The sequence below is a fragment of the Geotrypetes seraphini genome, chromosome 4 (assembly GCF_902459505.1).
Source record: "Geotrypetes seraphini chromosome 4, aGeoSer1.1, whole genome shotgun sequence".
In the NCBI taxonomy this organism is placed as follows: domain Eukaryota; kingdom Metazoa; phylum Chordata; class Amphibia; order Gymnophiona; family Dermophiidae; genus Geotrypetes; species Geotrypetes seraphini.
Window position 1 is genome coordinate 176977204 of NC_047087.1, and position 16762 is coordinate 176993965.

At 44.0% G+C, this 16762-nt stretch overlaps 1 protein-coding gene across 13 annotated transcripts in view; it reads left to right on the forward strand.

The window, feature by feature from the left end:
- Positions 1-16762, forward strand: part of CNOT1 (CCR4-NOT transcription complex subunit 1) — a 1050915-nt gene that overhangs the window by 786539 nt on the left and 247614 nt on the right. For all 13 annotated transcript variants that reach the window (XM_033940598.1, XM_033940586.1, XM_033940591.1 and 10 more), the window contains one exon: positions 8306-8425. In XM_033940598.1, the coding sequence (XP_033796489.1) occupies positions 8306-8425 (120 nt within the window). The remainder of the gene's footprint in view (positions 1-8305; positions 8426-16762) is intronic.

Below are 16762 nucleotides of genomic sequence, written 5' to 3' on the forward strand. Positions count from 1 at the left end.
GCGAAGGAGAAGGCAAGCAGGCAGCTTGGGGTAGCGGCGAGAGGGAGCTCCGCCCATCCCCACCGTGTCAGAGGCAGCGTCAGCGCCCGGGCTCCCCCTTAAAGGAGACAACCCGGAGCGCGACTCACTTCCTCGGATCGTGAGAGCCGCATGCAGGGGAAGAGCAGGAGAAGGGCGGTAGGAGAGCCGCAAAGGAGAATGGAGAAGGCAGGCAAGCAGCTTGGGGTAGTGGCGAGAGGGAGCTCCACCCACCCCCCACCGCGTCAGAGGCAGTGTCAGTACCCGGGCTCCCCCTTAAAAGGGGGGAGAGCCAACGGCATGCCTTAGCGAGAGCGCCTTTGCAAAGAGCCTTAAGAAGAGCCTAGTCGTCAACACAATGACACCTAGGAGACAGCAAGGTAAGAACATAAGATAACACAACTGCACAAGCAAACACAACTGCATAAGCAAACAAACTAGAGGGCAAACCAACTAACACACAACTAGCGCCAGTAAGCACACAGAAGAGACACAAAACCAGCAAGACAGCAACAGCCAACAGAGACACATAGCCAGCAACAGACAGCAACAGCCAGCAGAGACACATAGCCAGCAACAGACAGCACCCAGCAGAAACACACACACAGCAAGACCAACAGAGACAAGTTCAGGAATGGCAGGGAAGACTAGAAGCACCAAGACTGCAATCAAGATCACTGCTCCGGCTGCAGAAGATATCCAGATGAAGACCACAGTCTCCGTGCAGACCGAAGAGGATACCCCCAGATGCATGACGGAGGTCTCTGTGCAGACCTAAGCTGATCCCCAGCTGAAGACTTCGGTCTTTGTGCAGACTGATGAGGACACCCAGCAACAACCCATCGGAGTCATCCTACAAGAACTGATGAGTCTGAGGGAAGAAGTACGACGGCTAAGAAGTATCCGGGAGGGTGAGGCGTTCATCGATGAAGTCCTCCAAGAACTGTCCCAAAACTTCGAGCAATTGTACGAAGAGGGGTCCATCTTCGAGGCACCTGAATCGCCCAAACTTGCAGTATTGGAAGCAATGACTGGGGTGCAAGAAGAGACTCGAGATGATGACACCTGGCAACTAGTCACCTCTGCAAGCAAGCACAGAAGGTGGTCCTCCTCTTTGTTATCTTCATGCAGGCACAACAACCCCACACAGACACCACAAATCACCCTGGGCAACAGATTTCAACTCCTACAAGAAGGACCCCACAGTGGAACTCAGGAGGATATTCAGGAGTGTATTCTTGAAACCAGCAGACGACCCCAACTCAAGAAGCAACAAATCAGCACCCCCCCCAAGAAGCGCAGAGTGGTTGTTATTGGGGACTCTCTGCTGTGGGGATCCGAGGGACCGGTATGCAGACCAGATCTACAAGCAAGAGAGGTTTGCTGTCTACCAGGATCCGGGATGTGACTACGTGCGTAGGAAAAATAATCAAGCCCCAAAACCACCACCCGATGCTCCTCATCCACTTTGGAACGAATGACACAACCAGGAACTCACCAGAGAAGATACCGGAAGACTTTAGAGCTTTAGGTGCGAAGCTGAAGCAGATGGAAGCGCAGGTGGTTTTCTCCTCCATCCTACCAGTGAGAAACAAGGGAAGAGCTAGAGAAGAAAGAATCCAGAAGTCAAATGAATGGCTACGGGGATGGTGCAAAGAGATGAACTTTGGCTTCCTGGACCACGGAGAGACACTTCAGGGACTGCAGGGACCAGATGGGCTACACCTAACCAGAAGAGGGAAGAACGTCCTGGGACGACGCCTGGCTCACCTGCTCCAGAAGGCTTTAAACTAGGTGAGCCGGGGGAGGGGATCCACTCTCACACTAGTAGGGTAAGTAACTCCATCTTGGAGCCTGAGGTAAGAAATTGCGCTAATACCAAAGGGGATAGAGGCAATTTCAAGGGTTACAAGGGCAAGATTAAGGAGGACAAAACATTTTGCAGCAATACAGAGGGAGACAGTGCGAGAGAGAGAGATTCCACCTTGGAATCTGAAGTAAGTAATCGCGTCACCAAAGAAGGCGACAGAGGGAGAGACAGAGACTCCACTCTGGAGCCTGGGGCAAGAATTCGCGTGAATAATGAAGGGGGCACAGGAAATACTAAGAGTGATAAAGGCAAGATTGAAGGGGACAAATTATCTCGGGCAGAAAACGCTCCATGCAAGCAGAAAGTATGGACAGCCATGTATGCTAATGTCCGTAGCTTGGGCAATAAAATTCTGGAACTGGAAACAGAAATGAGAAATGCCGACCTTGATGTGGTGGCAATATCACAAACGTGGTTCTCGGAGTCCCACGGATGGGATATGATCATACCAGGATATAACTTACTCCATCACGACAGAGAGGGCAAATCAGGGGGAGGAGTAGCTCTATACATTAGAGAAGACATCAAAGTTACTAAAATCATAGATATCAAGTATAAGGGAGAATCCCTCTGGGTGAACCTTGCCAGGGGCAATAACAAATGCCTGTATCTGGGGTTGTGTACAGACCACCAAGACAAAAGGACAACGCGGACCAAGAACTAATTGAAGACATTGAGACCATCACACTGCGTGGAGACACAGTTCTATTGGGAGACTTCAGTATGCCTGATGTGGACTGGAACAAACTATCAGCTACAACAAGTGACAGTAAGAGACTACTAGCCTCCATACGAGGAGCACACCTCAAACAAATGGTACTAGAACCCACAAGGGATCGGGCGATCCTGGACCTGCTCCTCACCAAAGGGGACAGAGTCACAGAGGTGTCAGTAGGAGAAGCTTTGGCCTCCAGTGACCACAACATGGTGTGGTTCCATCTGAAGAAAGGAATCACTAGGTCAAATACAACAACCAAGGTCCTAAATTTTAAAGAGACTAACTTTCAGTGCATGGGGGATTATGTCTACAAAGCACTGCAAAACCAGAGCACGACAGACAGTGTGGAGATGCTATAGTCAGCTCTGAAATCAACCCTGCAAGAAGCAACCAACATATACATAAAATCTGTGAGCAAACGGCACAGAAAAAACAGACCTAAGTGGCTCTCAGCAGAGATCTCAGAACTAGTAAAGCAAAAGAAAAAAGCATTCGTAACCTACAAACAATCGCAACGGCCGGAAGCTAAAGAAACCTATCTGGTGAAATCTAGAAATGTTAAAACGGCAGTCAGGGAGGCCAAACTCCGGATGGAAGAAAGTTTAACAAGACAAGTTAAAAAAGGGGCTAAATCCTTTTTTAAGTACGTTAGCGACAGGAAGAAGAACTCAAGCGGTATTGTGCGCCTAAAGAAACCTGACAGCAACTTCATTGACTCGGACGCGGACAAAACAGAACTACTCAATAACTACTTCTGCTCAGTCTTCACCTGCGAAGCGCCAGGATCCGGACCTCAGCCACAGACAAAAGGGTGCTCGGAGGACCCATTCTGGGACTTTGCAATTACCGCGGGCAATGTCTACCACAAACTATCAAAGCTAAAGGTGAACAAAGCCATGGGCCCGGATAATCTACACCCCAGAGTACTAAGAGAATTGAGAGATGTTCTGGCAGAACCGTTGGCTGAGCTTTTTAATCTTTCCCTAACAAAGGGAAAAGTTCCCTTGGACTGGAAAACTGCCAACGTTATCCCGCTCCACAAAAGGGATGCAGGTCAGAGGCTGAAAATTACAGGCCAGTGAATCTCACATCAATAAGTATGTAAACTTATGGAACCGTTGATCAAAACCAGATTGGACACGATTCTGGATGATAAAGGACTAAGGGATCCCCACCAGCATGGCTTTACGAAGGGAAGGTTTTGTCAATCCAATCTGATAAACTTCTTTGACTGGTTAACAAAGAAACTGGATAAGGGAGAGTCCCTGGACATCGTGTATTTAGACTTCAGTAAGGCTTCTGATAGTGTCCCACACCGGAGGTTATTGAACAAGATGAACGCGGTGGGCCTTGGAGAAACACTAACAGCATGGGTAGAAAACTGGCTCAGCAGCAGACTCCAAAGGGTAATGGTAAACGGTATTCCCTCAAAAACATTGGAAGTGTCCAGTGGAGTGCCACAGGGCTCGGTCTTAGGCCCAAAACTATTCAATATCTTTGTAAAGGAATCTGCCTCAGGGACTTCGAGGTAAAATTACATTATTCGCCGATGACGCTAAACTATGCAACATTGTAGGCAGCGCAGCATAACCTTATAGCGCAATCATGCCCGGCGCTATGGAGCAGGACCTACTTTTACTAAAACAATGGTCCAGTACTTGGCAACTGAATTTTAATGCCAAAAAAATGTAAGGTTATACATCTTGGTAGCAGAAATCCATGCAGAACATACACCCTGAATGGTGAAAACCTAACCAGAACTGTAGCAGAACGGGACTTGGGAGTAATCATCTGGGAAGATATGAAAGCTGCGAATCAGGTGGAGAAAGCGTCAGCAAAAGCTAGACAAATGCTGGGCTGCATCAGAAGGAGCTTTATAGTCGTAATCCTGAAGTTCTACTGCCGTTGTACAGATCAATGGTGAGACCTCACCTGGAGTTCAGTTTTGGAGGCCACATTATCAAAAGAATGTGGTGAGAATGGAGTCGATTCAGCGAATGGCCACTAGGATGGTCTCAGGACCAATGTTCCCTCTAAGGATTGATGAGGTGTGTGCAAAAAAAAATATGCATGAGCGACAAGTTACATACTCCACAAATTTATGAGCAGGCGCGGAGGACGCATTTTTAAACAAATGTAGTTTATCCTTGTACTCCTTATGTAATTTTAATCATCTATGGATATGTTTGTATGTTTATTGTTCAAAAGGTTTTATTTATTTCCCCAAATTTATTTTTGTTATACGCATTGAAAATATTTGATATTGCGTTTAAATCAAAATCTCAATAAACTTGAAACGAGTGCCCGTGAGATTGTGGGAGGGTTAAATACTCAAAACTTAGAAGAATAACAATTTACTTAAAGTTTTTGCTTCGCCAGCTTTCTGGTATCTTTACATACAGTGGCATACCTAGCATATGTAACACCCGGGCCCATCATTTTTTGGCACCCCCCCCCCCCATCTGTACGAAAAAAATGATTTTTAGTAACAAGCCACACGTCACACATGAATACCTAGGAAAAGGCAGCATCTTTCATATTGCAGTGAACAGTACAACATCAATACACCCATTGTAAAACTAAACAAGCCAGACCAGCACAGATCAATCCTACACCGTCAATCCTAACAGAAAACCATGTCTTTCGAACACACAGAAAACACCTTCGCCTAGTATGGAATATGTCATCACAAACTAACCCCTCCCCCTTTTACAAAACTGTAGTGTGGATTTTAGCCACGGTGGTAACAGCTCTGACGCTCAAAGAATTCTGAGCATCAGAGCTGCTACCACCACGGCTGGCGCAAAAAACGCTCCACAGTTTTGTAAAAGGGGGGATAAAATAGTAATACACAGCTTCAACGCTCTAGCTCAGGGGTACTAAAACTTTTTGGGCTTGCGAGCTACTTTAAAATGACCAAGTCAAAATGATCTACCAACAATAAAATTAAAAAACACAAAGCACACTATACGCTGAGAAAACGTTAATTATCATTCCTATTCTGGGTATTTTTCAAAGAGGTCAAGGCAGATGACTCTATGCATTGTCACCTCAGTAACAACCATACAAAAATAGATAAATATACCCCCCTTCCTTTTTATTAAACCACAATAGCAGTTTTTAGCGCAGGGAACTGCGCTAAATGCCCAGCGCTGCTCTCGATGCTCATAGGCGCTCTGCGCTAAAAACCACTATTGCGGTTTAGTAAAAGGGGACCATATTGTAAAATATAGACAGCAGATATAAATTCAGACACATTTTGATCACTAAATTTAAAATAAAATCATTTTTCCTACCTTGTCTGGTGATTTCATGAGTCTCTGGTCGCACTTTCATCTTCTGACTGTGTATCCAATCTTTCTTCCCTTCTTTCAGCCTGTATGCTTCCTTTCCTCCAGACCTCATTCCCTCCCCTAACTTTTTCTTCCTCTCTCCTTGCCCTTTCTTTCTTTTTTTCCTCTTGATGCCACCTTTCTTTTTTTCTGTTTCCCTTCTGTCTCCCAGCCTGCCCCCTTTCTTTCTCCCTACCCTCCACAAAGCTACTGCTGCCACCATCGGGGGAAACAGGCCCCAAAGCCACTGCAGCAACCATCGGGGGAAACAGGCCCGAAAGCCACCGCCGCGGCTGCCCCAAGCTCTCTCTGCTTCCCACCGGGCCAACTAGCAATCCCCCGACGTCAATTCTGCCTTCGGAGAGGAAGTTCCGCCCAGCCAGGCAGCGATTGGCTGGCCTGAACTTCCTCTCCGACTGCAGCCTTAGGGCGGGTGCACAGCTGGGGCGGACCGCTCCCCCCTTGGTAGGACACTGAAGACATGGCAGCGGCTCCTCTCACGAATCCCCACCTGCGTCTGAAGTCCGATGCAGTCGGGGATCTTGAGAGGAGCCGCCGCTGCATCTTTTAAAATACAGGCCGTCGCCGCTTCCTCTCACCTCCTCCCGCCCTCGAGTGAGCGACAGGGGAAAGCGTATGAGCGACGCCACTGAAAATAGTGAGCGATTGCTCATGCGCTCACCTTAGATGGAACACTGTTCAGGACTAAAGAAATCTCCCATATGGAGAACGTTTGAGTAGGCTGCGCTTATATTCTCTCGAAGAGCGCAGGGAAAGGGGGGACATGATAGAAACATTCAAATACATCACTGGCCGTATTGATGTGGAGGAATAAATCTTTTGTTTTACGGGTCCCACTGCGACAAGAGGGCATCCGCTAAAACTCAGGGGGGGGAAGATTTCATGGGGACACCAGGAAGTATTTCTTCACCAAAAGGGTAATTGATCGATGGAATGGTCTTCCACGTCAGGTAGTCGAGGCCAGAACCACGCTCGACTTCAAGGGACGATAGGACAGACAGGTGGGGTCGCTCCAGAGGAATGCTTAAAAGATGGATTCCCGATGGAGGATTCTTGAGTGGGCAGACTTGTTGGGCCATCGGCCCTTTTCTGCCATCATACTCTATGTTTCTATGAGTAAGCTTTGATGGAGACTCCAGTAGAGTGAACCTAAGCACACTACTGGGAAGGCTCTGTGTTTCTGACCCAGAAATATCTAAGAAAAATAATCATTTAACTAAAATAATTTATGGTTGGGCAGACTGGATGGACCACTTGGGTATTTATCTGCCATCATTTACTATATTACTAGGGGGGGGGATAAAGTGAGGGTGAGTAGCTTTAATGTTAAAGGTCTTAATATGCCCTGCATACATCAACTTTTATAAAAGGAGTTGAAGAGATTGCGGATTGATATTCGTTTTGTTCAGGAAACACATTTTGTGAAATCTGGGGAAAAACTGATACAATATAGAGAATATCCACATAGAAGTTGGGCTTCTAATAAGAAAGAACGGAAAAAGGCTGGGGTAAATATCCTCTTTGCTAAGCATCTCAAGATTATACCTGAGCAAGAATGGAGGGATGAGGGGGGCTGTTGGGTTATCTGGGAGGGACAGGTTAATGGGGAATTGGTAACTTTGGTAAATCTCTATGCTCCTAATTCCAAGCAGGGACTATTTTTGGATGAAGTTTTGGCCAAAGTACTGTTGGTAAAAAAAAGGGATCTTTACTTGTGGGTGGGGATTTTAATCTGGTCACTGACCCTAAATGGGATTTTGGGAGTCCAAGTACATTATAGTCTTGCACTACTGTGCAGGCATAGATTCATACCAAATTCATCACACTGAAATTCCTTCTTTTCAACTGGTGGCTTTTTGAAATGGTTCTTTGAAATAGAAAATGACAAGGGGACAAATTTTTCCCTGTCCCCACGGGAACTCATTTTCCCAACCCAGTGAGTTCTTTACCTATGCCTGCTCCATTCCTGCAAGCTCTATCCTCATCTGCACAAACCTGAAACACTGTAAAATCTTAAGTGTTCGAGGTTTGTGCAGTTAAGGCTGAGCTTACAGGAATGGGACAGGGATAGCGACAAAACTTGTGGGGATGGAGAAATTGAGTTCCTGTGGGAATAGGGAAAAATTTGTCCCCATGTCATTCTCTACTCTGAAAGACTGCAGTTTCATATGCTCATTGTATATGCTTGGACCCCTTTAAACATATGTCTCTTATAGTCCTTTTATAGTTCTACATTTGATTGCTGAAAGAGATTTCTGGTATCTAGTTAGCATAACTTCTAAATTTCCTCTAAGCAAGAAGTCTATATTGCTATGCCTTTTGTACATGTTCATTTTTTCTTTTTAGGTGGGAGGTGTGGACCCAAAACAGCTGGCTGTTTATGAGGAATTTGCACGGAATGTCCCTGGTTTCTTACCTACCAATGACCTCACTCAGCCTACAGGGTTCTTGGCACAGCCTATGAAGGTACAGTAATAATAATAGTAACTTTATTCTTGTATACCGCAATACCATGGAAGTTCAATGCGGTTAACAGATGAAGAGACTGTACATTTACAGCGATGTTACATACATGACAGTGATAAGGCATTTAAGATAAAGGAGTAACAAAACAGGACATTTAGTTAAACTAGGCGATCAGTTTTGATAGAGCAGTTTTGAAGAGCATTAATTCCTACACAGAGGCATTTGTTTAGATTTGTCTTTCTATGTATGGTTGAATACTTTTCAATTTTCACTAGTTTGGAACTGTTCAGTGGATAAGTTATAAGTATTAAAAAAAAAAAAATTCTACAATGCTCATTGGTTTTTCATAGGATTTTTTTTGTATTTATGGAAATTTATACAGCAACAATCAAAAACAAACTTGAAATGGGAAATAAGAAAAGCAGAAAAATATCATCAGGAAATCAGGTATATCTGCTGCACAATTTATATTCTACGAGAGCTACCATACTCAAGTTACCCCTCTCTCAAGTCACTTAATCAGCTCCCCATCCATTTCCGAATACAATTCAAACTCCTGTTAATGACAAACAAGTGCACTTACTCTGTAGCCCCTCAATATCTCTCCTCACTTATATCCCCCCGTGAGTTCTGTTCATCGGGCAAGTCCTGTCTAACTGTACCCTTCTCCTCCACTGCCAACTCCAGATTGTCCCTTCTATCTCTCTGTACCTTATGCATGGAATAGACTGCCTGAGTCATTTCCTTAGGCATTGAAAGCAGCCTCAAAAAAGTTGGTTTTTTAGCTTGGATTTAAATACTGCAAGAGATGGAGCCTAACTCCCACTCAAAAAACAAAAGAAATTGACCCCAAAATATCCACTCACTGTAAAATTACTTATGTTCTTCCTATCTTTCTGTCTGCAAAGAACTCTCCTACCCCTATATGTCCCATCTATCTGTTCAAACTAGATTGTAAGCTATTCAGAGCAGGGACCATCTATTTACATGTCAAATGTACACTGCTGCATATGCCTTTCAGCACTATAGAAATGTTAAACAGTAGTAAGAGCCCACAGTGGAAGGGAGATCCATCACAAGTAATGGTAAAATAAAAATGTAACCATATGAGGTAAATTATAGCAGACAAGGCATCACTAGTATCTCCTGTAGTGAAGCCCTAGCATTCATAAAACATCTAATCTGTTTGGGGTAAGTGGAATAAATCTTTCTAGTAAACTCTAAGCACCATTTGCAGGAAAATCACAAATAAGATTTTGCAAACACCAGACATTTCTGATGCATTGACTAAACTCTCTCCTGATCTAGTTAGTAATGAACTCGCCTGCAAGGCTGATTACAAATACACCTAGAATAGCACATATTTCACCTGCCTTGAAACAGCTTCACTGGCTTCCAATAAGACAGAGAATACAGCACAAAGTCCTTGCAATAGTCCACCAGGTTTTATATAGGTTGACACCGGCCTGCTTTGGTGCATTGTGGGAGCTATATAAACTAGAAAGGACATTAAGATTGTAAGGAGGGATGAAATTAGCAGTAGTAAAGGAAAAGAGAGTGAGTTATATGAACATAAGAATTGCTGCTGCTGGGTCAGACCAGTGCCCAGCAGTCTGCTCACACGGCGGCCCTTTGGTCAAAGACTAGTGCCCTAACTGAGACTAGCCCTACCTGCATATGTTTAGGTTCAGCAGGAACTTGTCTAACTTTGTCTTGAATCCCTGGAGGGTGTTTTCCCCTATGACAGACTCCAGAAGAGCGTTCTAGTTTTCTACCACTCTCTGGGTGAAGAAGAACTTCCTTACGTTTGTACGGAATCTATCCCCTTTCAACTTTAGAGAGTGCCCTCTTGTTCTCCCTACCTTGGAGAGGGTGAACAACATGCCCTTATCTACTAAGTCTATTCCCCCTTCAGTACCTTGAATGTTTCGATCATGTCCCCTCTCAATCTCCTCTGTTCAAGGGAGAAGAGGCCCAGTTTCTCTAATCTTTTTCTGTACAGCTACTCCTCCATCCCCTCAACTATTTTAGTCACTCTTCTCTGGATCCTTTCGAGTAGTACCGTGTCCTTCATGTACGGCGACCAGTGCTGGACGCAGTACTCCAGGTGAGAGCGCACCAGGACCGGGTACAGCGGCATGATAACCTTCTCTGATCTGTTCGTGATCCCCTTCTTTATCATTCCTAGCATTCTGTTCACCCTTTTCGCCACCGCTGCACATTGGGTGGATGGCTTCATCGACTTGTCGATCAGAACTCCCAAGTCCCTTTCCTGGGAGGTCTCTCCAAGTACCACCCCGGACATCCTGTATTCTTGCATGAGATTTTTGCCACCAACATGCATCACTTTACACTTATCCACATTGAACCCCATCTGCCATGTCGATGCCCATTCCTCGAACCTGATTATATCACGCTGCAGATCTTCGCAATCCCCCTGCGTCTTCACTACTCTGAATAACTTAGTATAGTCCTCAAATTTAAACTAAACTAAACCTTAAGTTTATATACCGCGTCATCTCCACAGAAGTGGAGCTCGACACGGTTTACAGGAATTAAAAACAAAGAAAGGAGCTCCAATGGAAGTAAGGAGGGCTTGGTAAACAGGAAGGAGAGGGGGGAGGGAGGGGGAAGTTACATTTTGGAGAAAAGCCAGGTTTTCAGATGTTTTCTGAAGTGTTGTAGGGAGGTCGAACTCCGAAGATGGGCAGTAAAGCTGTTCCACAGTTCGGTGATCCTGAAGAGGAGGGACGTTCCAAGTTTTCCTGTGTGGGAAATGCCATTTAGCGAAGGGAAGGATAGTTTGAATTTCTGAGTGGATCTGGTGGAATGAGTACTCGAGAGCCAAGATAGAGGAAAGAGGGGAGGAAGGATGCCGTGAAGAGATTTGAAGGTAAGACAGGTGAATTTGTAGTGAACCCTGAGGAAGACTGGGAGCCAGTGAAGCTTAGACAGAAGAGGGGAGACATGGTCGAATTTGCCTTTTGCGAAGATTAGTTTAGCTGCGGTGTTTTGAATCCGTTGAAGTCTGGTAAGACTTTTCTTTGCTAGGCTTAGGTAGATGGAGTTGCAGTAATCCAGTCTGGAAAGAATGATGGATTGGATAAGGACAGCAAAATGTTGCTGGTGGAAGCAGGATCTGACTTTCCTTAGCATATGAAGATTGAAAAAGCATTTTTTTTACTAGGGAGTTGATGTGTTCGTTAAAGGACAATGAAGAGTCAATGATAATGCCCAGAACTTTGCTAGAGTGCTCAAGCTGCAGAGTGGTGCCAGAGGGAAGTGGGATGAGGGAGGGTAGCTGATCCAATTTCGGGCCAAGCCAAAGAAGTTTTGTTTTGGTCTCATTTAGTTTCATTTGGACGGTGAGAGCCCAGGATTGGAGATTTGTTATGCAAGTTGAGATGTTGTCAGAGAGGTTGATGAGGTTAGAGTCAGTTTCGAGAAGGACAAGGATGTCATTGGCGTAGGTGTAAAGTGTCTCAGAGGTAGATAGGTGGAGGAGTTTCAGGGAGGACATATAAACATTGAAAATTTAATCACCTCGCTCGTCGTACCTAGTCCAGATCATTTATAAAGATGTTGTAGAGCACGGGTCCAAGCACCAAGTCCTACGGCACCCCAGTGGTGATGCTGTTCCAGTCCGAGTATTGTCCATTTACCCCCACTCTCCTTTTCCTATGCTCCAGCCAGTTTTTAATCCACATGAGTATTTCACCCTCGATTCCATAGCTCACAATTTTCCAAAGTAGTCGTTCATGCGGAACCTTGTCAAATGCCTTTTAAAAGTCCAGATATACAATGTCGACCAGGTCGCTCTTGTCTATCTGCCTGTTTACTCCCTCGAAGAAGTACAGCAAGTTTGTCAGACAAGATCTGCCTTTGCTGAAACCGTGCTGGATGGTCCTCATTAGACCGTGTCCATCAAGGTGATCAAAGATGCGGTCCTTTATCAGTGCCTCTACCACCATCTTTCCAGGTACCGAGGTCAGACTCACCGGTCTGTAGTTTCCAGGGTCTCCCCTCAAACTTTTTTTGAAGATCAGCATAACATTCGCCACCTTCCAGTCCTCCGGAATCTTTCCTGATTTGATCGACAGATTGGCTATTAGTTGAAGGAGTTCAGCTATGGTCCCTTTCAGTTCCTTGATGACCTCTAAAATGGAACAGTCTACCTGGTCATCTGAAACTATGCATAGAATGTGTCAACTTTAAAATAAATAAATTATTAAAGACCCAACTATTTGTTGATGTCTACATATAGGTAGTAGAAACAATTCTTGTGCCCTGTTGGACATATGGCTGTCTTATTCATGTAAAGCATGAATATTGCCTGTTTGTTTTTATAGATATGCAGATAATGAATATTGTCTTGTCGATGGTCTTATGAAAATTTTTATGAATGCATTTGATATTGAAAACCACCTAGATTTCAGGCGATACGCGTATAAATGTGTTAAAAAAAAAATACTCGGATAGATCTAGAAACATCCTGTTTTAAGAAATAAACCATTTTTATAACAAAAATAAGTGTAATGTACCAAGGGTCCCCGACAAGGATGTCCTCTCCCTTACTTTTTGCATTGTATATTGAACCTCTGGCAATTACTATTCGAGAGCATGTGGATATTCAAGGGATCAGAATGGGAGAGGGGGAACATAAATTGGCGCTTTTGCTGACAACCGTTTACTTTATTTTCGGGACCCTGGTATTACGCTTCTTATCCTGCTTACAGTTTTCTAGAGTTAGTGGAGTAGCGGGGTTTAAGATCAAAATAGATAAGTCGGAGCTTATGAGTATCACCTTGATTGAGGGGGAAGAACAGAGATTATCCAGCTCATTTCATATTCAATATTTAGGTATTCAGTTACCTCGGGATTTGAATTTATTATATGATTGTTATTACTTCAAGATTATGAGGGAGGTATGGGCTGATATGCAGAAATGGCATGGTTTATGGCTCTCCTGGTGGTGCAGAATAGCTGTGCTTAAAATTAATGTGTTACCTAAGTTTTTGTTTCAGACCTTGCCGGTAGCTGTTCCCTCTAAAGTATTTCATGCTCTCCATGAAGAGTTTTGCCGTTTTATTTGGAGTGGGAGACATCCCCGTATAGCCCAACGAATCCTATGGTCAGCAAGAGAGCTGGGGGGTAGAGCAGTTCCTAATCTGATTTAGTATTATCAAGCGGCGCAATTGCGCATGTTGTTGGACTGGGTTAGTGGCAGAAAACAAGTTAGGGGTCCGGATTGAATAATCCTATGTCCCTCATTGTAAGTTACAACATTGGTTATGGGCCTCCCTATCTGAGAGCGAGAGATTACATGATTTGCCTAACCCTCATGCGACACTTGGTTCATGTTTGAGGGACTATGCAACATAAAGAACATAAGGTGAGAGGTTTCTTCTTTAGCACCTATTAGAGAGAAACAACAATTTTTAATTGGACAAGAAAGGGGAACATTTGTCCGGTGGGAGAGTCAGAGTTTGGTTACCTTTTGGGATGTTTTACAGAAGGGGAAGGTGCCCACATTTGATGATGTACATAAATTCACTAGCCTTCGGGGTGATTTCTTTGCTTACATGCAGGTGTGACAATTCATGCTGACTAAGGGCTGGGGAGGGGTTTCCCCACTTGAGACTGAACATTGGGAAAATATGTGGATTCTTCTGGGAAAGGTCCGGAGGTTTATCTCGATTCTCTACTGATATTTGAGAGGGAGGGACCTGGTTCAGCACTGGGAGGGGGACTTAGCTTGCACTTTTACTACAGCAGAGTGGATACAGATTTGTGTTGAGGTACATAAGGCTTCTACTTGTATTTTAATACAGGAAAATGCTTATAAAGTTTTAACACATCAGTACCTCACTCCAGACCGTTTGCATGCAATGTATCCTCAGATGTCTGATATTTGCTGGCGATGTAGAGGTGCAAGGGGAACCTTTCTGAAATTCAGTTATTCTGGTCACAGGTAACAGCTGCTTTATCAAGTTGGCTTCTGGATCCTATGCAGCTTCTACCTAAATGTTGTCTGCTGGGTGTATCTGACGTACGCTCATCTTCATGGCAAACTAAGCTAATTCGTTTAGGATTGGCAGCTGCCAAATGTCTTATTGCTCTGTATTGGAAAAAAAGGTTGGTGCTGACCCGGGAGGCTTGACCATTAAGCTAGCCCAATTGGCGCAGATGGAGTGTTTAGCTGCTAAGTGGCATGGATACTATAAGCAACAGCAATGGACCTGGCATAAGATCTTTGCTCTTCTGTGCATTTCCTGAGTATGCTATTGTAATGAAAGATTTGAGGGGGGGATTCTATAGTATGTGTTTGAACACTTTGAAGAACACACTGAATGCTCATTTTTCAGTGAGATTTGTAGAAGTGGGGGGAAAGAGAGAGATTGGCTCAGATATGGTATTTTACCTACGGACAGAACTACTAAACTCAATAAGGTAAATGTATTTACTAGTTTTAAATGGGTTTATTAATTCTTTTATTTGAACTTCTTGGAGTATAGAGAGAGATGCCACTATGTATTAGATAGCCAGGATGGAGGGGTGTGTTTATTTTGTTGTGGCAATTTGCACTGGACCATATGCTTTCTATTTTGAAATTTACCAAAAAAAAATTTATTGAGAAAAAAAAGTGTAATGCCAATCCCTTTCAGATTCCAATAAATAAGCTCTCATTTTCTCATCTTTGGATCCTTGGAGAACTTCTGATATTCCATTTTGAGCCATCAAATCCCAGGTCTGCCTTTGCGTGTCCAGCTTCTTTCTGGTAATACAGTACTGCATTGGAGAGCATTTTAAGAATCTCTAATTAATATTTCTTCCACAGTTCTAAAGGTAAAAGAATATAGAAAATTCAAGAATCTCGGATGTAAATGTCTGATAGCTCCCAAAAGGTACCTAATGAATCTCTCACCAAACTTATTTTCCCAGACTTGCACTCCTCCACATCTTTCTTTTAAATCCCTCCAATGGTATATTCTGGCATTGAAACAAGTGTGTAATACTTGTATTCTTGGACCTTGTTCTTCAGTATCCATCTATTCAGACATTTTGCCAACAACCACTGTTGCCATGTTAGTGATTGCTGCCCAAATAGTATCTAAAATCACCATCTATGGTATAACTAAAAGGGCACTCATACTCTGTGTAGATCTCTGTACTGACATTTGCTTGTACAGTCCCATTTTATTCCGGAACCAGTATGTTATTTCCGTCTACCCGCCAGAACTTTGTAGGAAGCCTCAAACTTCAGATGCTTAAACCCCCTTCCCCTCTTACCTTATTACTGTCCCTGTGAACATCAGTTTTCTTTCCTACAAACCAGGATGTAGGATCTTGTTTTTTCTGCTCGTGTTTTATTTCATGTAATTTCAGTCTTTGGGTTTGGGCTTTCACCCTCATGCTATGGAGGTTCCCTGAGTGGACAGTTCTGAGTCCTGGAGATCTCAGACCTTTGGGAAAAGTCTGCTTCTGGAGAGTTCCCTGCTTGTCAGTAAGCCCTCTGGACAGCCTGCACATCAAATCAGGGCCAAGGGCCATTCCCTTGGGAGCTAGCACAATCTGTGTGGTTCCATGGAGGCATGCCCGGGATTGAGGCCAGACTGTTTTTCTCTGCTAGACAGGAAAGACAGGGTAGGAAGAAAAGGAAAAGGAGTAACGTTCTATGTTAAAGAACATATTGAAGCCACACAATTGCAAGATCTGCAGGGCAAGGAAGAGGCACTGTGGATCAGTTTTAAAGAGGGAATGGTGAATATATGTACATTGGTGTGATATATAGGCCTCCTTAACAGATGGAAGAAGTAGATAGAGATTTAATAGTAGATACTCAGAATATATCTAAAAAAGTCTTGTTAATAGGTGATTTTAACATGCCGGATCTTGATTGAGGTATCCCTATTGCAGGGTCTTCTAGAAGTAGGGAGATTCTGGATTCTCTACAAGGAGAACTGTTCCAACAGTGGGTAATGGAACCCACACAGGATGGGGTCATACTAGACTTAGTCCTTACAAAGTGACTTACAAGTGGGGAAAGTGTTTCTGATGTTACAGTGGGTGATCATCTGGCATCCAGTGATCACTGCATGGTACAGTTTAATATTAAGATAGGTATAGAGAGGGCTCATGCAAAAACAAATATTCTAGACTTAAAAAAAAACCAAACCTAACTTTGTTCGGATGGGGGTTTACATCAAGGAATTATTGTCTGGATGGGAACATCTGGAAGAAGTGGAAATGCAGTGGACAAAACTGAAAGGAGCGATTGTAAGGATGACAAATCTTTTTGTGAGGCAAGTAAATAAGAGGAAAAGAAGACCACTTTGG